Raw genomic sequence first — 25916 nt, forward strand, 5'->3', positions numbered from 1 at the left:
GTTGATAGGTCGGACTTGATGATCTCTGAGGTCTTTTCCAGCCTTATTGATTCTATGATTCTATGAAATACTCTGCACTGCATGAAGTTTGGCATAGCTACACAAGGCTGCAGAAACAAGTTACAGTGGCTTCTGAGAGTTCTGCCAAGAAAAGTGAGTTTATTGATCAGGGAAACAGTTTGACACATTCTGTAAGTTCCAGATGAGTTCCAGCTTCCCCCTGGGGGAATGAAGCACTGACATCATATAGCAGCACAGTAATTACAGTGGGGGGTCAGTAATAGAGAGGTTAAGCTTGATTCATGGAATCATAGAATGGTTTTAGGCTGGAAGGGACCACCAAAGGTCATCCATTCCAACCCCTCTGCACTCAGCAGGGACATTTTCCACTAGATCAGGTTGCCCAGAGCCTTGCTGAGCCAGACCTTGAATATCTCTGGGAATGGAGCCTCCAGTACCTCCCTGGGCAACCTGATATGCTGGTGGTAAATGCATTTTCTGTCTGAGAATGGTCAATATATTAAACAGCATTTCTAGCAGTCATTAGCTTCACAGGTTGCATTGGGCTGGAAGGGAGCCTCAAAGGGCATCCTGTCCAACCCCCCTGCACTCAACAGGGACACCTCCAACTAGAGCAGGCTGCACAGGGCCACATCCAGTCTGAGCTTGAATGTCTCCAGGGATGGGGCCTCAACCACATCCCTGGGCAGCCTGTTCCAGTATTTCACCACTCTCACTGCGCAGAACTTCCTCCTGATGGCCAACCTAAATCTGTCCTGCTCCAGTTTCAAACCATTGCCTCTCATCCTATCCCCACAGGCCCTTCTGAACAGTCCCTCCCCAGCCCTCCTGTAGGTCCCCTTCAGATAGTGAAATGTAGCTCCAAGGTCTCCCTGGAGCATTCCATTCTCCAGGCTGAGCAGCTCCAATTCTTTCTGCCTGTCTCCACAGCAGAGGTTTTCCAGCCCTCTGATCATCTTGGTGGCCTGCTCTGGATCATGTCTGTCAGGTCCATGTCTCTCTTGCATTGGGGGCCCCAGAGCTGGACACAGTACTGCAGGTGAGGTCTCAGCAGAGCAGAGCAGAGTGGCAGACTCTCCTCTCTCAACCTGCTAGCCACACTGCTTTGACTTGTTGTCTGTAGCTGAGTTGGAGAAACAACACCTGTGGATAACAGACCAGAAGTGGTGGGTTTGTACCATACCTGCCTATGTTTTGAACTTCCAGATTCCCTGGTGATGCCCAAACCAAGTGCCAGCCATCAGTGGATGTTCAACAAGGCTGGGCTGCCTGTGGTGGATGTGGTTGTGGATCCTTACATCGCAAATAACCTCCGACCTCACCAGAGGGAAGGAATTCTCTTTCTCTATGAATGTGTGATGGGAATGAGGTAAGAGAATCATTTATTATCCTGTTGTCTTAGGATCATAGGATGTCAGGGGTTGGAAGGGACCTCCCAGGGTCATCCCTCCAACCCCCCTGCCAGAGCAGGAGCATAGAATCCAGGGCAGGTCACACAGGAACACATCCAGATGGGGCTTGAAAGTCTCCAGAGAAGAAGACTCCACAACCTCTCTGGGCAGCCTGCTCCAGGGCTCTGTGACCCTCACAGTGAAGAAGTTCCTCCTCATGTTGAGGTGGAACCTCCTGTGCTGGAGTTTCCATCCACTGCTCCTTGTCCTATCCCAGGGAGCAAGTGAGCAGAGCCTCTTCCCTCCCTCCTGACCCCCAGCCCTCAGATATTTATAGACATTGCTTAAATCCCCTCTCAGTCTTCTCTTCTCCAGACTTTCAGTGCCTGCCATGTTTTCTGTCCAAAATGAGACAATTTGAATGGGGAGATTTGAGGAACTGTTCCATTACTTAGTGATTTCCCAGGAGGAAAGGCTGTTTTCTGCCCTGGATGTAGCACCATGCTTCCTGGGACCTTGCCAGATGTGATGAGAAGCCAGTGCACCAAAAGGCCTCTCAGTTCTCCTGCAAACACCAGGTCATGTAAACACAGATGCAGTCTGTGGATGTGGTCACAAAGCCTTTGACCCAGCCTCCCACAGCATCCTCCTGGAAAAGCTGGCAGCCCATGGCTTCGACATGTGCACCCTTTGCTGGGTTAGAAACTGGCTGGGTGACCTGGCACTGGGTCATGGTGTGGCATCCAGTTGCTGTCCAGTGACTGGTGGTGTCCCCCAGGGATCAGTGCTGGGCCCAGTTCTATTCAACAACTTCAGTCATAGAATCATAGAATCAACCAGGTTGGAAAAGACCTCAGAGATCATCCAGTCCAACCTGTCAGCCAACACCTCATGACTACTAAACCATGGCACCAAGTGCCACGTCCAAGCCTTTCTTGGACACCTCCAGGGATGGTGACTCCACCACCTCCCTGGGCAGCACTTTCCAATGGCCAATCTCTCTTGCTGGGAAGAATTTCTTCCTAACCTCCAGCCTAAACTTCCCCTGGCACAGCTTGAGACTGTGTCCTCTTGAGACTGTGTCTGGTGCTGCTTGCTTGAGAGAAGAGACCAACTCCCACCTGGCTACAACCTCCCTTCAGGGAGCTGTAGAGAGCAAGAAGGTCTCCCCTGAGCCTCCTCTTCTCCAGGCTAAGCAACCCCAGCTCCCTCAGCCTCTCCTCACAGGGCTGTGCTCCCGACCCCTCCCCAGCCTCATTGCCCTTCTCTGGACAGGTTCAAGTGTCTCAACATCTGAGGAGCCCAGAACTGGACAGAGGACTCAAGGTGTGGCCTAACCAGTGCTGAGCACAGGGCACAATGACTTCCCTGCTCCTGCTGGCCATGGTATTCCTGATGCAGGCCAGAATATTCCTGATGCAGGCCAGGATGCCATTGGCCTTCTTGGCCCCCTGGGCACCCTGCAGGCTCATGTTCAGCTGCTGTCAATCAGCACCCCCAGGTCCCTCTCTGTTTGGCAGCTCTCAGCCACTCTGCCCCCAGCCTGTAGCACTGCATGGGGTGGGTGTGACCAAAGGGCAGCACCTGGCACTTGGACTTGTTGAATGCCATCATGAAGGAGCTGTTGAAAAATATGCAGGACCCTTTCTGAAAGTGCTTTCCCAATAGCTTTCTTAAGGTGCACAGAAATTAATAACAACATGTCAGACAATGTTTTGAATTCTGGCAGAAGAATTCTTTATTTTTAGAGGACTAGAGATCAAGTTTTCCAGATCAAGTTCTTCCTCTAAGGTCTTCTGGTCTAACTGAGTGAGTAGAGCATAATAAGCATGAATAGGTTCTTTACACTTCAGTAATCAACCAGAGGAAGCAATTCCCTAAGCCAGCTGTGACCTCCCACAGCAAACTGCTGGCCAAGCTGTCAGCCCCTGGCTTGGGCAGCAGCACTCTGAGCTGGGTTAGGAACTGGCTGGAGGCTGAGCCCAGAGAGTGGTGGTGAATGGTGCCACATCCAGCTGGCAGCCAGGCACCAGTGGTGTGCCCCAGGGATCAGTGCTGGGCCTCATCCTGTTCTTTATTGATGATCTGGATGAGGGCATTGAGTCAGTCATCAGCAAGTTTGCAGATGACACCAAGTTGGGAGCAGATGTTGGTCAGTTAGAGGGTCTAAGGGCTCTGCAGAGGGACCTCGACCGACTGCACAGATGGGCAGAGGCCAACAGGATGGCATTCAACAAGTCCAAGAGTCAGGGGCTGCACTTTGGCCACAGCAACCCCATGCAGAGCTACAGGCTGGGGTCAGAGAGGCTGAGAGCTGCCAAACAGAGAGGGACCTGGGGGTGATGATTGACAGCTGCCTAAACATGAGCCAGCAGTGTGCCCAGGTGGCCAAGAGGGCCAATGGCATCCTGGCCTGCATCAGGAACAGTGTGGCCAGCAGGAGCAGGGAGGTCATTGTGCCCTGTACTCTGCACTGGTTAGGCCACACCTTGAGTCCTGTGTCCAGTTCTGGGCCCCTCAGTTTAAGAAGGACATTGAGACACTTGAAGGTGTCCAGAGAAGGGCAACAAGGCTGGGGAGAGGCCTTGAGCAGAGCCCTGTGAGGAGAGGCTGAGGGAGCTGGGGTTGTTTAGCCTGGAGAAGAGGAGGCTCAGGGGAGACCTTCTTGCTCTCTACAACTATCTCAAGGGAGGGTGTAGCCAGGATGGAGTTGGTCTCTTCTCCCAGGCACCCAGCCCCAGAACAAGGGGACACAGTCTCAAGCTGTGCCAGGGGAGGTTTAGGCTGGAGGTGAGGAGAAAGTTCTTCACTGAGAGAGTTGTTAGCCATTGGAATGTGCTGCCCAGGGAGGTGGTGGAGTCCCCATCCCTGGAGGTGTTCAAGAGGGGATTGGATGTGGCACTTGGTGCCATGGTCTAGTTGTGAGGTCTGTGGTGACAGGTTGGACCTGATGATCTTTGAGGTCTCTTCCAGCCTTGGTGATACTGTGACACTGTAATTTGTCTTTCCAATTGTCCCCCCCACCTAAAACTCTCTCTTGCAGAGTGAGTGGCAGATTTGGAGCCATTCTTGCTGATGAAATGGGCTTAGGCAAAACCTTGCAGTGCATCGCTCTGGTCTGGACCCTGCTGCGCCAGGGGCCCTACGGCTGCAGACCTGTGCTCAAGAGAGCTCTAATTGTCACCCCTGGGAGCCTGGTGAAGAACTGGAGAAAGGAATTTCAGAAGTGGTTGGGAAGTGAAAGGATCAAAGTCTTCACAGTTGATCAGGTAAGATGTATTGCCAAACAGGGATTAAGTCATTGGTTTTGGTTTTGGGGTTGTTTTTTTGGCTCACAATAGAGGACTGCCCAGGGAGGTGGTGGAGTCCCCATCCCTGGAGGTGCTCAAGAGGGGACTGGATGTGGCACTTGGTGCCATGGTTTAGTCATGGGGTCTGTGGTGACAGGTTGGACTTGATGATCTTTGGGGTCTCTTCCAACCTTGGTGGTTCTGTGATTCTGTGACTTGTGATTTTCTTCTTCATCTCTTTCAACCAGAGACAAAGCCTTGTAATTCTCTCTTAACATGTCTGTGTAGCCCTTTGTTTTTCCTTCAAGTAATTGCTCATATGGGCATGGAGCTGCCAGTAACCAGGTCAGAACTCAAGCTCACCTGCCTGTGTAGCATGTGTCTGCCTTATAGTATAGTAGTATCATAGTATAGAATCAGTCAGGGTTGGAAGGGACCACAAGGATCATGTGGTTCCAACCCCCCTGCCATGGGCAGGGACACCCCACACTAGATCAGCCTGGCCAGAGCCTCATCCAGCCTGGCCTTAAACACCTCCAGGGACAGGGCCTCAACCACCTCCCTGGACAACCCATTCCAGGGCTTCACCACTCTCATGGGGAAGAACTTCCTCCTCACCTCCAGCCTGAATTTCCCCAAAAGTTTTACTTTTCCTGAGGCTTCATCTTTGAAGCTGGGGAAGTTGACATGCTCCTCTGTGTTGCCTCTTTGGTTTAAGGCAGAGCTTTCTGTTGTCTATCAAAGTGCACAGCCTGCCTGCTTTAGGAACCAGAGCATCTCCCTTCACTGACTTGTGCTCTCTGTCTCTGGTAGTCACTTTTGTTCTCAACTTCTCCCTCTGTTTCATCTGGTTTAGGTTACTGCAGAAGATGATTCCCTTTACTGCAACTGTCAGCAATTAAGTTTCTCTAGGGGTGGTTTAAAGTCTTATGAGTTGCCAAGCCTAGAGTCTCAGTGCTAGAAAGTGTGACTGTCTCTTGTCTTGTTAGAAAGTGTGCTGGGTTAGGAACTTCTGTGCTGGGTTAGGAACTGGCTGGAGGCTGAGCCCAGAGAGTGGTGGTGAATGGTGCCACAGCCAGCTGGCAGCCAGGCACCAGTGGTGTCCCCCAGGGATCAGTGCTGGGCCCCATCCTCTTTAACATCCTCATTGATGATCTGGATGAGGGGGTTGAGTCAGTCATCAGCAAGTTTGCAGATGACACCAAGTTGGGAGCAGATGTTGATCTGTTAGAGGGTTGAAGGGCTCTGCAGAGGGACCTTGACCGACTGGACAGATGGGCAGAGTCCAACAGGATGGCATTCAACAAGTCCAAGTGCCAGGGGCTGCACTTTGGCCACAGCAACCCCATGCAGAGCTACAGGCTGGGGTCAGAGTGGCTGAGAGCAGCCAGGCAGAAAGGGACCTGGGGGTGCTGATTGACAGCTGCCTAAACATGAGCCAGCAGTGTGCCCAGGTGGCCAAGAGGGCCAATGGCATCCTGGCCTGCATCAGGAATAGTGTGGCCAGCAGGAGCAGGGAAGTCATTGTGCCCTGTACTCTGCACTGGTTAGGCCACACCTTGAGTCCTGTGTCCAGTTCTGGGCCCCTCAGTTTAAGAAGGACACTGAGACACTTGAAGGTGTCCAGAGAAGGGCAACAAGGCTGGGGAGGGGTCTGGAGCACAGCCCTGTGAGGAGAGGCTGAGGGAGCTGGGGTTGCTTAGCCTGGAGAAGAGGAGGCTCAGGGGAGACCTCATTGCTCTCTACAACTACCTGAAAGGTGGTTGTGGCCAGGATGGAGTTGGTCTCTTCTCCCAGGCAACCAGCACCAGAACAAGAGGACACAGTCTCAAGCTGTGCCAGGGGAGGTTTAGGCTGGAGGTGAGGAGAAAGTTCTTCATGGAGAGAGTTGTTTGACATTGGGATGTGCTGCCCAGGGAGGTGGTGGAGTCCTCATCCCTGGAGGTGTTCAAGAGGGGATTGGATGTGGCACTTGGTGCCATGGTCTAGTCATGAGGTCTGTGGAGACAGGTTGGACTCGATGATCCTCGAGGTCTCTTCCAGCCTTAGTGATACTGTGATGCTGTGACTGTCTCTTGTCTTGTTAGAAATGTGACTGTCTCTTGTCTCTAGAACAATGCAGACAACCACTGATTATTGTTATTGTAATAATAAACCTTAATAAAGAAGAGAGATGATGCTGATCCCTGCTCCTCCTATAGCAGAACTTTTCCTTTGATAATGACACTCCCAAGGTCCTGAAGGGCCCTGATGCCTCCCATGTGCTCAGGACACATCACATCTTTTAACCTCCTTAGTATGAGTTTAGAGTCCTGCCTTTGTCTTTGAGTCACAAGACTCTCTTCCTGCAAAGACTAAAGGTTCAAGCACAGACTCTGTGCTTCAGTGGCCTTCATTGACCATGTCAGGCAGGAAGACACCTGGCAAAATGAGAGGTGAGGGAGTTCAGGAGTGAGGCTGTAGCATCACTGACTGAGGGCTTTCTCTGAAAGCACATCTTGCTCTGGGCACCCAGTGAGGCTTTCTTGCCATGTTACTGTTCCCATTAAGCATGGCTCAATATCTCACTCAGAGGGTTGGGTCCCCTTGGAACAGGCATTCCTGAAGCTGTGAACAGGAGACTTAAATACAGAATTAACCAGGTTGGAAAAGAGCTTTGAGATCATCAGTTCCAACCTATCATCCAACACCATCTAATCAACTAAACCATGGCACCAAGTGCCTCATCCAGGCTCTTCCTAAACACCTCCAGTGATGGTGACTCCACAGTCAGCACATTCCAATGGCCAACCTCTCTCTCTAGGAAGAATTGCTTCCTAACATCCAGCCTAAACCTTCCCTGGCACAGCTTGAGACGGTGTCCTCTTGTTCTGGTGCTGGGTGCCTGGGAGAAGAGACCAACCCCCACCTGGCTACAGCCTCCCTTCAGGTAGTTGTAGAGAGCAAGAAGGTCTCCCCTGAGCCTTCTCTTCTCCAGGCTAAGCAACCCCAGCTCCCTCAGCCTCTCCTCCCAGGGCTGTGCTCCAGACCCCTCCCCAGCTTTGTTGCCCTTCTCTGGACACCTTCAAGTCTCTCAATGTCCTTCTTAAACTGAGGAGCCCAGAACTGGACACAGGACTCAAGGTGTGGCCTAACCAGTGCAGAGTAGAGGGGCACAATGACCTCCCTGCTCCTGCTGGCCACACTATTCCTGATGCAGGCCAGGATGCCATTGGCCTTCTTGGCCAGCTGGGCACACTGCTGGCTCATGTTTAGGCAGCTGTCAATCAGCACCCCCAGGTCTCTCTCTGCCTGGCAGCTCTCAGCCACTCTGCCCACAGCCTGTAGCTCTGCCTGGGGTTGCTGTGGCCAAAGTGCTTGTTTGGCATACTGGCTTCCCTTAGCAACCTGCCATACCTACACTTCTTTCTTGCTCCTCCCTATCTGAATTGTGCTAGTGGGAGGAGGTGGAGACCTTACACTGTCTGCATTGGTGCTTACCACAAAGATACAGATGTTTATTTTCCAGAGTTAGTTTGCCATCCAATAGTTCCATACAAGTCAAGGGAAGAAACAAATAACACTTCATGCTAAAGATGACTCAGTTCCCACATCAACCAAATCTGCTTTGAGTTTCTTGCATTCTCCTCGTGGTCTGGATGAATACTTCAGCTGAGGTGGAAGTTTCCACACTGCTTTTACACTTCTTTCACAGAGTGCACAGAGCATTGCAACAATAATCCTTTGAATTCCACTTTGTCTTGTCAAACCCTTGAAATGACTTTGAAAATCCTCCTCATCCTCCACTGAGGACAATCCACATGGCTGCCTGAGTAAGAGGTGCTCCTTGCATTGTTTGCTTTTCTTACTGACTTGTTTCTAGATGTGGAAATGAAGCAAACTGTCCTGGCAGGGACTGTAATGAAGTGTAGGTTAGAATAAGAAACATGGACTCACACAGTCACAGAATGTTAGGGGGTGGAAGGGACCTCAAAAGCTCATCCAGTCCTACCCCCCTGCCAGAGCAGGATCACCCAGGGCAGGTCGCACAGGAACTCATCCAAGTGGGTCTTGGAAGTCTCCAGAGAAGGAGACTCCACAACCTCTCTGGGCAGCCTGCTCCAGGGCTCCATCACCCTCACCATAAAGAAGTTTCTCCTCATGTTGAGGTGGAACCTCCTGTGCTCCAGCTTGTACCTGTTGCTCCTTGGCTTATCACAGGGCACCACCAAAAAGAGACCATCACTTCATCCTGACCCCCACCCCTCAGATATTGATAGACATTGACCAGATCCTTTCTCAGCCTTCTCTTCTCCAGACTGGACAGCCCCAGGGCTCTCAGTCTTTCCTCATAGCAGAGATATTCAAGTCCCCCAGTCATCCTCAGAGCTCTCTGTTGAACTCTTTCCAGCAGATTCCTGTCTCTCTTGAACTGAGGAGCCCAGAACTGGACACAGTATTCCAGGTGTGGTCTCAGCAGGGCAGAGTAGAGGGGCAGGAGAACCTCCCTAGCCCTGCTGGCCACACTTTGTTTGCTGCACCTCAGGACGCCCTTGGCCCTCTTGGCCACAAGGGCACATTGCTGTCCCGTGCAGAACTTGCTGTCCACTAGGACTCCAAGGTCTTTCTCCACAGAGCTGCTTTCCAGCAGGACAGCTCCTGGTCTGTACTGATGCCTGCTGTTGTGTCTCCCCAGATGCATTTGCCCTTACTGCACTTCATGAGGTTCCCCTTTGCCCAGCTCTCAGCCTGTCCAGATCTCAGTGGGTGGCAGCACAGCCTGAGAGGGGGTGTCAGCCACCCCTCCCAGTTTGGCATCATCATCAGCTTGCTGAGAATTTCCAACAGAACTGAACACCAGGCAGAACAGAGCGTGGCAAAATAGAACCTGGCAACATTTACACCTGAAGAGGTAGCTGGAAATAGTTGAACACTTAGTGGCAGGTTTTATGAGCAATGTGGGGAGGAGAAAACCTGAGCTTGCTTGACAGTTCCTCTGACCCACACTGACAGCAGCTTTCCTCTTCTCTGCATTTAAAGAATGTAAAGGTTCTTACTCATTCCATTAGAGCCTTCTGGGTGGAGGACACTCAGCAGCTGTTAAGATGGTGTTCCCAACTAGCAAGGAATACATTGTCATGCAAAAGGAAGACACGGGAGGACCTGCCTGGGGTATAATGAGGGAGTTCAAAATCATTTGCAGCCTACTTCTCCAGAAAAACAGCAATTACCATACTGCTATTTCTGCAGTAGGACTTGAAAGGAAGAGCTTGTCTCAGAGGTTTTTTTTTCCCCTCTCCTTGCCTATGAGGAATACACTCAAAGAACTGACAGACTTCTGAAGATGTGTGAGGCATGTTTTCCTCACTTTCATGCTGAGGCTTCACCAGCTGATCCTAACCTGTCAGTAACACACTCCTCAAAAAGCCAGGAGAGGATCTGCTTGTAAAATGCATTCACAGATTGCATCAGGTTGGAAGGGAGCCTCAAAGGGCATCTTGCCCAACCCCCCTGCACTCAGCAGGGACACCTCCAGCTACAGCAGGCTGCACAGGGACACATCCAGTCTGAGCTTGAATGTCTCCAGGGATGGAGCCTCAACCACATCCCTGGGCAGCCTGTTCCAGTATTTCACCACTCTCACTGTGCAGAACTTCCTCCTGATGGCCAACCTAACTCTGCCCTGCTCCAGTTTCAAACCATTGCCCCTTGTCCTATCCCCACAGGCCCTTCTGAACAGTCCCTCCCCAGCCCTCCTGTAGGTCCCTTTCAGATGCTGAAATGCAGCTCTAAGGTCTCCCCAGAGCCTTCTCCTCTCCAGGCTGAACAGCTCCAATTCTTTCAGCCTGTCTCCATAGCAGAGGTGCTGCAGCCCTCTGATCACCTTGGTGGCCTCCTCTGGACCCACTCCAGCAGGTCCATCTCTCTCTTGTGTTGTTTACAGTTATATTTCTGTTGCAAGGCAATTGTCATGTAGAGAACATGGCTTGTAAAATGAAGCTGTCCCCACAGATGTTGCACTTAGGTCTCCTTAAGGCATGTTATCAACATCCAAGATGTGTTTGAAGGAATCTCTCCTACATGTGTTTGCAAAGTGAGATGTCTACTGGGGTTAAAATCAAAGTATCTGGAGGATTAAGTAATTAATAGATTCATAGAGTGGGTGGGGTTGGAAAGGACCTTAAAGATCATCCAGTTCCAACCCTCCTGCCCTGGTTGCTCAAGCCCTCATCCAACCTGGCTTTGAGCACCTCCAGGGAGGGGACATCCACAACCTGCCTGGGCAACCTGTTCCAGTGTCTCAACACCCTCACTGGAAAGAATTTCTTCCTGATCTCCAGTCTCAATCTGCCTTCCTCAAGCTTCAGTCCATTCCTTCTCATCCTATCCCTACAGGCTCTTGTCAGAGGTCCCTTTCCAGCTCTCCTGTAGCCCTCTTCAGGTACTGGGAAACTTCTCTAACTTCTTCCCAGAGTCTTGTCTTCTCCAGGCTGAACAGCCCCAACTCTCTCAGCCTCAGGGAGGGTTCTCCATCCCTCTGATCATCTTCATGGCCTCCTCGGGACCTGCTCCATCAGCTCCATGTCCCCTTTATGCTGGGGGTACCAGAACTGGAGGCAGTGCTGTTGGGGGTCTCAGGAGAGCAGAGTAGGTCCTGCTGAGCATGGCTTCCTGATTCAGCATGCTTTTAATTGACACTTCACCACCTACACTGGGTTTGGATGAGTGCAGAGAAGGGGCTGCTCCAGCAGTAGCTCTGGGACATTCTGGAGCTCTTAATACTGATTGGCAATTGCTCCATATGTGGCTCTGGGCAACTCCCTTAAACCTGTCAGGTCATTTGGGCTAATTGTGAAAATGGAGGCTGTAATGCACACAAAACCTGCAGCCAGTTAGGAAGATGAAATAATGCCTTGAAACTAGCTCCTGACTGTAGTGTAGGATTTTGGTTCATCCTCCACCTCTGCTGTTATATACAGCAGGGCATACTTTATGCTTGGCTGCACAGGGCTTGCCATATGCCAGAACTCTCCTGCTTTGTGTTTTAAAGGCTTCAAACAGTCCCAGGGAGTTGATGATTTACCAGGGGAGGGATGTTGGATGCAGTACCCCCCAGGGCCCCCCACCACTTCCCTTGGAGTTTCGCCTCATGCCTGGCAAGTGTAGGAAGAGAAAATGATTTCCAAACCCTGGGCATCTTCTGATGGTTTTGCCACCCCCAGAGAAGGTCAGGGAGGTAATGCCTCTGCCTTCAGGGCTGCAATGTGGAACCAGAGTGCTGGTGAGGCACAGCTCTTGAGGGTTGCCTACAGGGCTGCTCTCTGTGACTCTCCCTGTGCTGGGAAATTTTCTGCCCCTCTTATGAAAATGGCAATGGAATAGAATAGAGAATAGAATAGAATAGGATAGGATAGAATAGGATAGAATAGAATAGAATAGAGTAGGATAGGATAGGATAGGATAGGATAGGATAGGATAGGATAGGATAGGATAGGATAGGATAGACTTGACTTGACTTGACTTGAATTGAATAGAATTAACCAGGTTGGAAAAGACCTTCAAGATCATCAAGTCCAACCTATCACCCAACACCATCTAATCAACTAAACCATGGCACCAAGTGCCTCATCCAGGCTTTTCTTGAAGATCTCCAAGGATGGTGACTCCACCACCTCCCTGGGCAGCACATTCCAATGGCAAATCACTCTCTCTGTGGAGAATTTCTTCCTATCATCCAGCCTGAACTTCCCCTGGCACAGCTTGAGACTGTGCCCTCTTGTTCTGGTGCTGGGTGCCTGGGAGAAGAGACCAACCCCCACCTGGCTAGAACCTCCCTTTAGGGAGTTGGAGAGAGCAAGAAGGTCTCTCCTGAGCCTCCTCTTCTCCAGGCTAAGCAACCCCAGCTCCCTCAGCCTCTCCTCACAGGGCTGTGCTCCAGACCCCTCCCCAGCCTTGTTGCCCTTCTCTGGACACCTTCAAGTGTCTTAATGTCCTTCTTAAACTGAGGGGCCCAGAACTGGACACAGGACTCTAGGTGTGGCCTAACCAGTGCTGAGCACAGGGCACAATGACCTCCCTGCTCCTGCTGGCCACACTGTTCCTGATGCAGGCCAGGATGCCATTGGCCTTCTTGGCCACCTGGGCAAAAATACTGGCTGGAACACAGGCAGATAACCACACTCCTGGAAACACCAAAATGCTTGGGTCCTGTCCAAACACCTGGAGAAAATGGTCCATGCCCTTCTTACCGGCTCCTCATGACTCCTTGCTTCCCCTGAACCTGTGCTGAGCCTCTTCATGAGCAGCATGTGGGGATTGATCTGCCACAAGGTACTTTGTGAGATTAATGTACCAGCTTCTGCCCATAGATTCATTGGAGTCACCTGCTAGGAGGCTCTAAAGGGTGTGATAATTAAGTGGTGCTGCTTTTACAGTGTATTACACCATCTGGCTCCACACTGAGTTGTCTGGGTTTGGTAACTGACCTTGGTTGGAAATAAAAATACCTTCTGAGGCTCTAGCTTGATTTGCTTTGACACTTAAAGAGCTCTTTCAGCTTGTCAGCCAGGCTCACAGCCTACTTAGGCAGTGAACAGCATTAAGAAATGGAATAGAATAGAATAGAATAGAATAGAATAGAATAGAATAGAATAGAATAGAATAGAATAGAATTAACCAGGTTGGAAAAGAGCTTTGAGATCATCAAGTGCAACCTCTCACCCAACACCATCTAATCAACTAAACCATGGCACCAAGTGCTTCATCCAGGCTCTTCCTAAACACCTCCAGGGATGGGGACTCCACCACCTCCCTGGGCAGCACATTCCAATGGCCAATCTCTCTTGCTGGGAAGAATTTCTTCCTAACATCCAGCCTAAACCTCCCCTGGCACAGCTTGAGACTGTGTCCTCTTGTTCTGGTGCTGGTTGCCTGGGAGAAGAGACCGACCGCCACCTGCCCACAACCTCCCTTCAGGTAGCTGTAGAGAGCAAGAAGGTCTCCCCTGAGCCTCCTCTTCTCCAGGCTAAGCAACCCCAGCTCCCTCAGCCTCTCCTCACAGGGCTGTGCTCCAGACCCCTCCCCAGCTTTGTTGCCCTTCTCTGGACACCTTCCAGCAGCTCAACATCTTTCCTAAACTGAGGGGCCCAGAGCTGGACACAGGACTCAAGGTGTGGCCTAAGCAGTGCTGTGCACAGGGCACAATGACTTCCCTGCTCCTGCTGGCCATACTGTTCCTGATGCAGGCCAGGATGCCATTGGCCTTCTTGGCCCCCTGGGCACACTGCTGGCTCATGTTCAGCCTACCATTGACCAGTACCCCCAGGTCCCTCTCTGCCTGGCTGCTCTCCAGCCACTTTACCCCCAGCCTGTAGCACTGCCTGGGGTTGCTGTGGCCAATGTGTAGAACCCAGCACTTGGATGTGTTCACTCTCCTGCCCTTGCACTCTGCCCATGTGCCCAGCCAACGTGCAGGGGATCAGTGTCCTTGCCCATGGTGGGGGGGCTGGAGCTAGGTGATCCTCAAGGTCCCTCCCAACCTAAAGCATTTGATGAATCTCTGCATCTCAAAAGAAGTAGCTGTCTGATCTGTTTTCCTTTCCACTTGCAGGACCATAAAGTAGAAGAATTCCTCAGCTCCCCACTCTATTCTGTTCTGATCATCAGCTATGAGATGCTGCTGAGATGCTTGGACCAGGTGCAGGCTGTGGAGTTCAGCCTCCTCATCTGTGATGAAGGCCATCGCCTGAAAAACAGCTCCATTAAGACCACCACAGCCCTCACTGCTCTGTCCTGTGAGAGGAGAATTCTCCTCACTGGTGAGGACCAGGGGCTGCTTGGAATATTCCCCTGCTGGTGTGGGCTGAAGTAGTGTGGTGGGGTAACCCCCATTCTGAAAACAGAACCAAAGCAGGGGGGAGGGCTTGTGGGTGCTTTGCCCTCCCTGCAGGGCATTTCACCCCCCCAGGAAGCTGAGTCTGTTCCACTCCCCCCTGCCTGCCCAGCTAGGGTATAAAAAGCAGGGCATTGCAGCCATCAGCTCTCCTTTTGGCTCCTGCCTCTCCTGCATGAGAGCTACAGCAGCTGCCTTCCTGCTCCTCTGCCTCAGGTCGGGCCTGACCCTTCTCCCTGCTGCCTCTGTGCCTCTTCAGAGAGAGACTGGTTTTTTATTCTTCCTCTTTGTCCCTTTCCCATCCATCCTTGTTCCTTGCCCTTGTGAACCTTACCTGTTACTGTTATATGTGTGTTATTTAAAGAAAACTCTTTACCTCTCTACTTCCAGGCTGACTCCAAATTATTGCTTGGTGGATTTGCTCCTTGCCTTTTTTTTCCCCTCACTGTTGGGAGAGGGGGAGAGATTCTCAGCCTTGCCCCCATCTTAACTCCCAGCTCTTAACTCCCAGTTAAGGCTTAAACCACCACAAGGAGAAGGAGACTGTGAATGTGGCAGGAGCCATAGGTCACAGGTGGCAGTGGGCATTAAGTGCACTGATCTAGGGGCTTGGAAAAATAGCTTTCATTTGCAATGAGTGCAAAATGTGTCTGACTTCAGGGACAGGCAGAGGGAAGGCAACATTTCAACTGAAGTCCTGTTCTCTAGTCACTCAAGTGTAGAGTCTTGCACCTAGGAAAGAACAGCCCCATGGAGCAGGACAGGTTGGGGACTGAGCTGCTGGAGAGCAGTGAAGGGGAAAAGGACCTGGGGGTCCTGGTGGATGGAGGGATGACCATGGAGCCAGCAATGTGCTCTGGTGGCCAAGAAGGCCAAGGGCATCCTGGGGTGGATTAGAAGGGCTGGGGTTAGTAGGTCAAGAGAGGTTCTCCTCCCCCTCTGCTCTGCCCTGGTGAGGCCACATCTGGAATATTGTGTCCAGTTCTGAGCCCCTCAGTTCAGGAAGGACCTCAGGGAACTGCTTGAAGAGTCCAGCACAGAGCCACAAAAATAATAGGAGAGTGGAAGAGCTTCCTTATGAGAGCCTGAGGGAGCTGAGGGCTCTGTAGCTTGGAGCAGAGGAGCCTGAGGGTGACCTCATTGCTGTTGATAAAGATGTGCAGGGTGAGTGCCCAGAGGCTGGAGCCAGGCTCTGCTGGGTGATGCCCAAGGACAGCACAAGGGACACTGGTGGAAGCTGAGGCACAGGAAGTGCCATGGAAACAGGAGGAAGAATTTTTTTCCTGTGAGGGTGACAGAGCCCTGGGACAGGCTGCCCAGGGGGGTTGTGGAGTCTCCCTCTCTGGAGATATTCAAAACCTGCCTGGATGTGTTCCTGTGTGATCTGCCCTAGGTGACCAAGCTCTGGCAGGGGGGTTGGACTGGATGAGCTTTTGAGATCACTTCCACCCACTAACATTCTGTGAATTTATATTGAAACAGAATATTTTTTTTCCTTTTTTTAAAATAAACCAGGTTGGAAAAGACCTTTGAGATCATCAAGTCCAACCTATCACCCAACACCATCTGATCAACTAAAACATGGTACCAAGTGCCTCATCCAGGCTCTTCCTAAATACCTCCAGGGATGGTGACTCCATCACCTCCCTGGGCAGCACATTCCAATGGCCAATCTCTCTTTCTGGGAAGAACATCCAGACTAAACCTCCCCTGGCACAGCTTGAGACTGTGTCCTCTTGTTCTGGTGCTGGCTGCCTGGGAGAAGAGACCAACCCCCACCTGGCTACAACCTCCCTTCAGGGAGTTGGAGAGAGCAAGAAGGTCTCCCCTGAGCCTCCTCCTCTCCAGGCTAAGCAACCCCAGCTCCCTCAGCCTCTCCTCACAGGGCTGTGCTCCAGACCCCTCCCCAGCTTTGTTGCCCTTCTCTGGACACCTTCCAGCAGCTCAACATCTTTCCTAACCTGAGGGGCCCAGAACTGGACACAGGACTCAAGGTGTGGCCTAACCAGTGCAGTGTACAGGGGCAGAATGACCTCCCTGCTCCTGCTGGCCACACTGTTCCTGATGCAGGCCAGGATGCCCTTGGCCTTCTTGGCCACCTGGGCACACTGCAGGCTCATGTTCAGCCTACCATCAACCAGCACCCCCAGGTCCCTCTCTGCCTGGCTGCTCTCAGCCACTCTGCCCCCAGCCTGTAGCTCTGCATGGGGTTGCTGTGGCCAATGTGCAGAACCTGGCACTTGGATGTGTTCAATCTCCTGCCCTTGGCCTCTGCCCCTCTGCCCAGCCTGTCGAGGTCCCTCTGCAGAGCCTCTCTACCCTCCAGCAGATCCATTCACAGCCTGCCCCACATCCACCAGGCAGTCACCTGGGCATAGAAGGAGATCAGGCTGGTCAGGCAGGACCTGTCCTTCCTAAATCCATGCTGGCTGGGCCTGAGCCCTTGGCCATTCTGTAAGTGCTGTGTGACTGCACTCAAGATGACTGTTCCAGGATCTTGCCTGGCACTGAGGTCAGGCTGACAGGTCTGCAAATCCCTGGCTGCTCCTTCCAGCCTTTCTTGTGGGTAGGCATCACACTGGCCAGCTTCCAGTCTTCTGGGACCTCTCCAGTGAGCCAGGACTGCTGACAAATGATGGAGAGTGGCTTGGCCAGCTCATCTGCCAGCTCTCTCAGCACCCTAGGATGGATCCCATCCGGTCCCATGGACTTGTGGGGATCCAAGTGGCTCAGCAAACTTGGACATCTATAATGGTTTTCTGTTGTCTCCTTCCAGGTACTCCAATCCAAAATGACCTGCAAGAATTTTATGCATTAATAGAATTTGTGAATCCAGGAATACTTGGTTCTCTATCCACCTACAGAAAGGTATATGAGGAGCCAATTGTCAAGTCCAGAGAACCTTCAGCAACAGAGGTAGGTCAGTTTTTAAAGATACAGTTAGTGATGGGAGAGAGTTCAGAGGGAGCTCTGTGAAGTTTGCATTCTGTGGAATGAAATACAGCTCCAGGAGGAGCTGCAGGAATAGAAGCATGCTGAGATCAGGGCATTTCCACAGAGTCCTAGAATGACCCAGGTTGGAAGGGACCTCAGAGATCATCTACTACAACAGCCTGCCATGGGCAGGGATGCCTCTCAACTAGGCTTGGTTGCCCAAGGCCTCACCTAGCCTGGCCTTAAACACCTCCAGGGAGGGGACATCCACAGCCTCCCTGGGCAACCTACTCCAGAGTCTCACCACCCTCAGACTGAAAAATTTCTTCCTCAGCTCCAGTCTCACCCTGCTCTGCCTCAGCTTCAAACCATTCCTCCTTGTCTTGTCTCTAGACACCCTCAGGAAAAATCCCTCTGCAGCCTTCCTGTAGGATCCCCTCAGGTACTGGAAGGCAGCTCTAAGGTCCCCCCAGAGTCTTCTCTTCTCCAGGCTGAACACCCCCAGCTCCCTCAGCCTCACAGCAGAGCTGCTCCAGCCCTTGGATCATCTTTGTGGCCTTCTCTGCACTCACTCCAGCAGCTCTGTGTCCTTATGCTGGGGACATCAGAACGGAGGCAGGAACACAGTGTCACAGTATCACCAAGGTTGGAAGAGACCTCAAAGATCATCAGGTCCAACCTGTCACCACAGACCTCATGACTAGACCATGGCACCAAGTGCCACATCCAATCCCCTCCTGAACCCCTCCAGGGATGGTGACTCCACCACCTCCCTGGGCAGCACATTCCCATGGCCAATCTCTCTTGCTGGGAAGAACTTTCTCCTCACCTCCAGCCTAAACTTTCCCTGGCACAGCTTGAGACTGTGTCCTCTTGTTCTGGTGCTGGGTGCCTGGGAGAAGAGCCCAACCCCCACCTGGCTACAACCTCCATTCAGGGAGTTGTAGACAGCAAGGTCTCCCCTGAGCCTCCTCCAGGCTGAGCAACCCCAGCTCCCTCAGCTTCTCCTCACAGGGTTGTGCTCCAGACCCCTCCCCAGCCTCATTGGCACAGAATCACTGAGTCACAGACTCACAGAGTCACAGAACCATGGACTCACAGAATAATAGAATCATACAATCATACAATCACAGAATCAAAGCATCACAGAATCACAGAGTCACAGACTCATAGAAAGGTTTGGGTTGGAAGGCCCCTCCAGATAGCCACATCCTCTGTTTCAAATGTTCTTTACCTATCTAATTAAAGTCATACAGAAAATGACTGTGGGTGAGATGCAAGGTTATAGCAATGTTTAATTGTTTTGGGGGGGGGGTTCTTGTTCTTCTAGGAGGAGAAGGAGCTAGGAGAAAAAAGAGCAGCAGAGCTCACACGCCTCACTGGACTCTTTATTCTGAGGAGAACACAGGAGGTTATCAACCAGTTCCTGCCCCCCAAAAAGGAGAGCATCATCTTCTGCCTACCTACAGCACTGCAGCTGCAGTTGTATCGAAAACTGCTTAGCTCCAGAGTGATCAGGTCCTGCCTGCAAGGCAGGCTGGAAAACAGCCCTCACCTGGTCTGTATAGGAGCTCTGAAAAAGCTCTGCAATCATCCATGTCTTCTGTTTAAAGCTCTGAAGGTAACTGCTGGCCCAGGGGTGGGTGCCTGTAATGAGTCCTCCCATCAGGCAAGGGGCACTAGAGCTGTGGGATGCTCGAGGTATGTGTTGCTTAAAGAGGTTTTTCTCACATGCAGCTTGCTTTGGGAGATTGCTGTCAAAGACAGAAATGTTAGCAGGGCTGAATGTGCCTAGGGAGCTTGTCTCCCCACTTACACAGCATCACAGTATCACCAAGGTTGGAAGAGAGCTCAAAGATCATCAAGTCCAACCTGTCTCCACAGACCTCGTGACTAGACCATGGCACCAAGTGCTACATCCAATCCCCTCTTGAACACCTCCAGGGATGGGGACTCCACCACCTCCCCAGGTAGCACATTCCAATGGCTAGCAACTCTCTCAGTGAAGAACTTTCTCTTCACCTCCAGCCTAAACGTCCCCTGGTGCAGCTTGAGACTGTGTCCTCTTGTTCTGGTGCTGGTTGCCTGGGAGAAGAGACCAACCCCTTCCTGGCTACAACCTCCCTTCAGGGAGTTGGAGAGAGCAAGAAGGTCTCCCCTGAGCCTCCTCTTCTCCAGGCTAAACAGCCCCAGCTCCCTCAGCCTCCCCTCACAGGGCTGTGCATTTTCAGAGACTCACAGAATGGCTCAGCTTGGAAGGGACCTCACAGATCATCTACTCTGAGCCCTCTGCCATAGGCAGGGACCCCTCTCAGCTGGACTTGGCTGCTCTAGACCTCATCCAATGTGGCCTTGAACACTTCCAGGGTGCAGATAGCCACAGCCTCCCTGGGCAGCCCATTCCAGAGTCTCAACACCCTTGTACTGAAGAATTTGTTCCTCAGCTCCAGTCTCACCCTGCTCTCCCTCAGCTTCAAACCATTCCCCCTTGTCCTGTCTCTAGACACCCTTTTGAAGAGTCCTTCTCCACCCTTCCTGAAGGATCCTTCAGATTTTGGAAGGCAGATCTAAGGTGCCCCTGGAGTTTTCTCTTCCCCAGGCTGAACACCCCCAGCTCCCTCAGCCTATCCTCATAGCAGAAGTGCTGCAGACTCTTGCTTTTCCTGTATTTTCCCTCTTACTCTTGCCTCTGAATGTTTGTAAAACACATCCAAATGTGAATTTTACAAAGAACATTCTTAGCTGGAGGTGATTTTCTGTACTCTGCCTGCTGGTTCCTCTGACAACTCTTTGTCTAGATAAACATTTTATTGTCTTAGGCTCAGTGACACTGAGAGCTGCAGGCTCAAGATGTCAGTGGTGCTTTAGATCATAGAATCACAGAATTGTCAGGGTTGGAAGGGACCTCAAGGCTCAGCCAGTTCCAACCCCCCTGCCATGGCCAGGGACACCTCACACTACAGCAGGTTGCTCACAGCCACATCCAGCCTGGCTGCAAACACCTCCAGGCAGGAGGCTTCCACCACCTCCCTGGGCAACCTGTGCCAGGCTCTCACCACCCTCCTAACATCCAATCTCAATCTCCCCATTTCTGATTTTGCTCCATTCCCCCCAGTCCTATCACTCCCTGACACCCTCAAAAGTCCCTCCCCAGCTTTCTTGGAGCCCCCTGCAGATACTGCAAGGCCACAATTAGGTCACCTCGGAGCCTTCTCCTCTCCAGACTGCACAGCCCCAACTCCCTCAGTCTGTCCTGACAGCAGAGCAGCTCCAGCCCTCTGCTCATCCTCATGGCCCTTCTCTGGACACCTTCCAGCACCTCCAGATCCTTCTTGTCCTAGGGACTCCAGAACTGGACACAGAGCTCCAGCTGTGGTCTCATCAGAGCAGAGCAGAGGGGCAGAATCCCCTCCCTGGCCCTGCTGGCCACACTTCTCTTGCTGCAGCCCAGGCTCTGCTTGGCTCTCTGGGCTGCAAGTGCTCCCTGCTGGCTCCTGTTGAGCTTCTCCTCCTCCAGCACCCCCAAGGCCTTTTCTTCAGGGCTGCTCTCAAGCCAGTCCCTGCCCAGCCTATATCAGTCCTTGAGATTGCCCTGACCCAGCTGCAGGACCTTGTCCTTGGTCTTGTTGTCCTGGGCCCAGCTCTGCAGCCTGTCCAGGTCCCTCAGCATGGATCCCTTGTCTCCATTTCTCTTTCTCCTGAGATCCTGTCACACTGTATCATTATTTCTGTAGAAATTCCTCTAAGGGAAATAATGTTGATAGGACTTGGGAACTTCTGTGGTCACCAGTCACAGCCCAAGTAAGGTGGGTGGAAATGGAAATCTTTCCTGGAAAACATACTCCATGGCTTTCCAGGAATGTCCATAGCACAGATCTCCCTGCAGCTTGCAGCACTGCCAGGTAACACTGCCTTGCCTTTATCCAAATCTGTGGTGAGGCTGTAGGAACTGTGCGTCTGAAAAGGACTTCTGCAAGTCAGCTGATAGAATAGACTGGAATGGAATGGAATGGAATGGAATGGAATGGAATGGAATGGAATGGAATAGAATAGAATAGAATAGAATAGAAAGAATAGAATAGAAGTAGACTAGACTAGACTAGAATAGAAGTAGACTAGACTAGAATAGACTAGAATAGAATAGAAGTAGACTAGACTAGACTAGAAGTAGACTAGACTAGACTAGAATAGAAGTAGACAAGACTAGACTAGACTAGACTAGAACAGAAGTAGACTAGACTAGTCTAGACTAGAATAGAATAGAATAGAAGTAGACTAGACTAGACTAGAATAGAAGTAGACTAGACTAGTCTAGACTAGACTAGACTAGACTAGACTAGACTAGAATAGAAGTAGACAAGACTAGACTAGACTAGACTAGAACAGAAGTAGACTAGACTAGTCTAGACTAGAATAGAATAGAATAGAAGTAGACTAGACTAGACTAGAATAGAAGTAGACTAGACTAGTCTAGACTAGACTAGACTAGACTAGACTAGACTAGAATAGAAGTAGACAAGACTAGACTAGACTAGACTAGAACAGAAGTAGACTAGACTAGTCTAGACTAGAATAGAATAGAATAGAAGTAGACTAGACTAGACTAGAATAGAAGTAGACTAGACTAGTCTAGACTAGACTAGACTAGACTAGACTAGACTAGAATAGAATAGAATTAACCAGGTTGGAAGAGACCTTCAAGATCATCAAGTCCAACCTATCATCACCCAATCAACTAACCCATGGCACCAAACACCCCGTTAAGTCTCCTCCTGAACACCTGATCATCAAGTCCAACCTATTACCCCACACCTCCTGACAACTAAACCATGGCACCAAGTGCCACGTCCAATCCCCTCTTGAACACCTCCAGGGATGGTGACTCCACCACCTCCCTGGGCAGCACATTCCAATGGCGAACGACTCGCTCAGTGAAGAACTTTCTCCTCACCTCGAGTCTAAACCTCCCCTGGCACAGCTTGAGACTGTGTCCTCTTGTTCTGGTGCTGGGTGCCTGGGAGAAGAGCCCAACCCCCACCTGGCTACAACCTCCCTTCAGGGAGTTGGAGAGAGCAAGAAGGTCTCCCCTGAGCCTCCTCTTCTCCAGGCTAAGCAACCCCAGCTCCCTCAGCCTCTCCTCACAGGGCTGTGCTCCAGACCCCTCCCCAGCTTTGTTGCCCTTCTCTGGACACCTTCCAGCATCTCAACATCTTTCCTAACCTGAGGGGCCCAGAACTGGACACAGGACTCAAGGTGTGGCCTAACCAGTACAGGGCAGAATGACCTCCCTGCTCCTGCTGGCCACACTGTTCCTGATACAGGCCAGGATGCCATTGGCCCTCTTTGCCTCCTGTGTTGCCATTGTGGGCTTTGGTGTTTGAGTAGTTTGGCTTTTTCCTCCCTGGGAAACAGTGATTTCCAAATTACAGCAAAATATTGGCTGTATTCCTTCTGCTTTCTTGGGTTTCCCTTGCTAGGTTTGCTTCATTTCCAGTCGCAGAACTAAATCTTAATGGCAACACCTTCCTAAAATAGATCAGTTCACAGAATCACAGAATGATGGAGGTTAGAAGGCACCTTCAAAGTCATCCAGTTCCAACCCCCTGCCCTGGGCAGGGACACCTCCCACCAGCCCAGGTTGCTCAAGGCCTCATCCAGCCTGTCCTGGAACACCTCCAGGAACAGGGCATCTGCCAACCTCCCTGAGCATCCTCTTCCAGTGTCTCACCACCTCACTGTAAAGAATTTCTTCCTGATCTCCAGTCTAAACCTGCCCTCCTCAAGCTTCAATCCATTCCCTCTCATCCTATCACTACAGCCCTTGTCAAAAGTCCCTTCCTGGCTTTCTTGTGGCCCCCTTCAGGTACTGGGAGGCTGCTCTAAGGTCTCTCCAGAGCCTTCTCTTCTCCAGGCTGAACAGCCCCAACTCTCAGCCTGTCCCCATAGGGGAGGTTCTCCAGCCCTCTGATCATCTCAGTGGCCTCCTCTGGACCTGCTCCAGCAGCTCCAGGTCCCTCTTGTGCTGGGGGCACCAGAACTGGAGGCAGTGCTGCAGGTGGGAATTCAGTTGCCAGTTTATGTCTTTGTAATAAAAATATAGCAAAGTTTCAACCCCCTCAGGAAATGTTAGAGGGGATGTGGAACTGGAGTCTTTCTGTGTTCCACAGGAAAAAAGCTGTGATCCTGTGTCTGGTGAACAGGATGAGTCCAGCCTCTATGAAGGTGTGATAGATGTCTTTCCACAAGACTACACTGCAGAGACTTTCTCTGAAAGTGATTCAGGAAAACTGCAGGTGCTGCTGAGGCTGCTAGCAGCAATCCAAGAGCTGAGCCCTTCTGAGAGGCAAGTGTGAAAGAAAGGTAAAGGGGAGTAAGGGGTGTGACCTTCTGGGTATTGTTTTGATTGCAGGATCACAGAATCTCAGAATTGTGGAGGCTGGAATGGACCTCTGAGATCATCCAGGCCAGCCTATGACCCAGCACCACCACCCCAACCAGACCATGGCACCAAGTGCCACATCCAGTCTGTCCCTAAACACCTCCAGGGACAGCAGCTCCCCCACCTCCCTGGGCAGTCTATTCCAGTGTCTAATTCCCCTTTCCCTGAGGAAGTGCTTCCTAACATCCAACCTAAACCTCCCCTGGCACAGCTCCAGGCCATGCCCTCTCATCCTGTCACAAGTTGCCTGGGAGCAGAGTCTGACCCCCACCAGACTACAGCTTCCCTTCAAGTAGTTGTGGAGAGTGATAAGGTCCCCCCTGAGTCTCCTCTTCTCCAGGCTGAACACCCCCAGCTGCCTCAGCCTCTCCTCATCAGCCTTCCCCTCCAGCCCCCTCCCCAGTGTGGTTGCTCTCCTCTGGACCTGCTCCAGCACCTCAAGATCTCTCTTGCAGGGAGGGCCCAGAGCTGCACACTGCTGGAGGTGAGGCCTCACCAGTGCCCAGCACAGGGCAGAATTCCATCCCTGCTCCTGCTGGCCACACTGCTCCTGATCCAGGCCAGGATGCCATGGGCCTTTCGTGCCCCTGGGCACACTGCCGGCTCCTGTTCAGCTGCTGTCCCCCAGCACTGCCAGGTCTCTCTCTGCCAGGTGCTCTCCAGCCACTCACCTCCAGTCTGTAGTGCTGCATGGGGTGAATGTGGCCAAAGTGCAGGAGCCTGCCCTTGGCCTTGCTAAACCTCAGCCCCTGGCCCAGCCTGTCCAGGTCTCTCTGACAGCCTTCTCCCTTCCAGCACATCCACACTGCCCCCAGCTTGGTGTCCTCTGTGAATTTGCTAATGGTAGGCTCCAGCCCCTCCCCCAAGTCATCAATAAAGATGTTGAATAGAACTGGGCCCAGTACTGATGGCAGTGCTTACACAGTCAGGAGCTGAGTGTTTGTCCTCCTCCCTTTGGCTGAGGTGAAGCTCTGCATGTCCTGTGTTGCCTTCACTTGGAAGCTGCTAAAGCACTCTAGTCAAATCACAGGCACCAAGGCCCAGGGTGATTTTGTTCCTCCCTGGAGCAGAACACCTCTCCTTTCTTGCAGCAGAGGAAGGACTGTCCAAATAGGTCAAGCCCAATTGCTCTGCTTGACTTGGGTTTAACTCCTGTTGTGACTTCCATGCTGATCATCTCAGCTGGCCAAGGGCAGCATCCTCAGCTGCATTAGAAGGGCTGTGGTGAGTAGGTTGAGAGAGGTTCTCCTCTACTCTGCTCTGCTGAGGCTGCATCTGGAATACTGTGTCCAGTTCTGGGCTCCTCAGTTCAAGAGGGACCTCAGGGAACTGCTTGAGAAAGTCCAGCACAGAGCCACAAAGCTGCTGCAGGCAGTGGAACATCTCCCTGTGAGGACAGGCTGAGGGAGCAGAGGGCCTGAGGGGTGAAATCATTGCTGGTGATAAAAATGTGCAGGGCAGTGCCAGAGGGATGGAGCCAGGCTCTGCTCAGGGATGTCCAAGGACAGGACAAGGGGCACTGGGGGCAAGCTGGAGCAGAGGAGGTGCCACAGGAACAGAAGGGAAAACTTTTTCCCTGTGAGGGTGGCAGAGCCCTGGAGCAGGCTGTCCAGAGAGGTTGTGGAGTCTCCTGCTCTGGAGACATTCAAGACCCACCTGGATGTGTTCCTGTGTGACCTGCCCTGGGTGACCTTGCTCTGGCAGGGGGGGTGGGCTGGAGGATGTGCTGAACCCCTGGCACTCTGTGATTCTGTGAAGCAGAGCTGTACAGATATTATTCATTAGCTACTGCAACACACTGCAAATGCTGCCTTAACCACAGCTCCTGTGTATAAATAGAAGGGTTTACAGAAAATCTTTGTCCTTCTGGATCCCTGCAATCTGCATCAACCCAGATTCTCTTGCAATGGAAAGCATTCCTTCTTTAAGACCTGAATGCTTGACAGGAAGCACCCAAACCTAATTCAATT

At 51.7% G+C, this 25916-nt stretch overlaps 1 protein-coding gene across 1 annotated transcript in view; it reads left to right on the forward strand.

Moving 5' to 3' along the window:
* The window catches only part of RAD54B (RAD54 homolog B), a 40373-nt gene that overhangs the window by 8145 nt on the left and 6312 nt on the right, over positions 1-25916 (forward strand). Inside the window, exons 3-8 of the mRNA XM_009902963.2 lie at positions 1228-1390; positions 4456-4681; positions 14292-14499; positions 17350-17489; positions 18838-19128; positions 23675-23850. Coding sequence (XP_009901265.2) covers positions 1228-1390; positions 4456-4681; positions 14292-14499; positions 17350-17489; positions 18838-19128; positions 23675-23850 — 1204 coding nt within the window. The remainder of the gene's footprint in view (positions 1-1227; positions 1391-4455; positions 4682-14291; positions 14500-17349; positions 17490-18837; positions 19129-23674; positions 23851-25916) is intronic.

Source organism: Dryobates pubescens, chromosome 14 (genome assembly GCF_014839835.1).
Source record: "Dryobates pubescens isolate bDryPub1 chromosome 14, bDryPub1.pri, whole genome shotgun sequence".
Lineage (NCBI taxonomy): Eukaryota > Metazoa > Chordata > Aves > Piciformes > Picidae > Dryobates > Dryobates pubescens.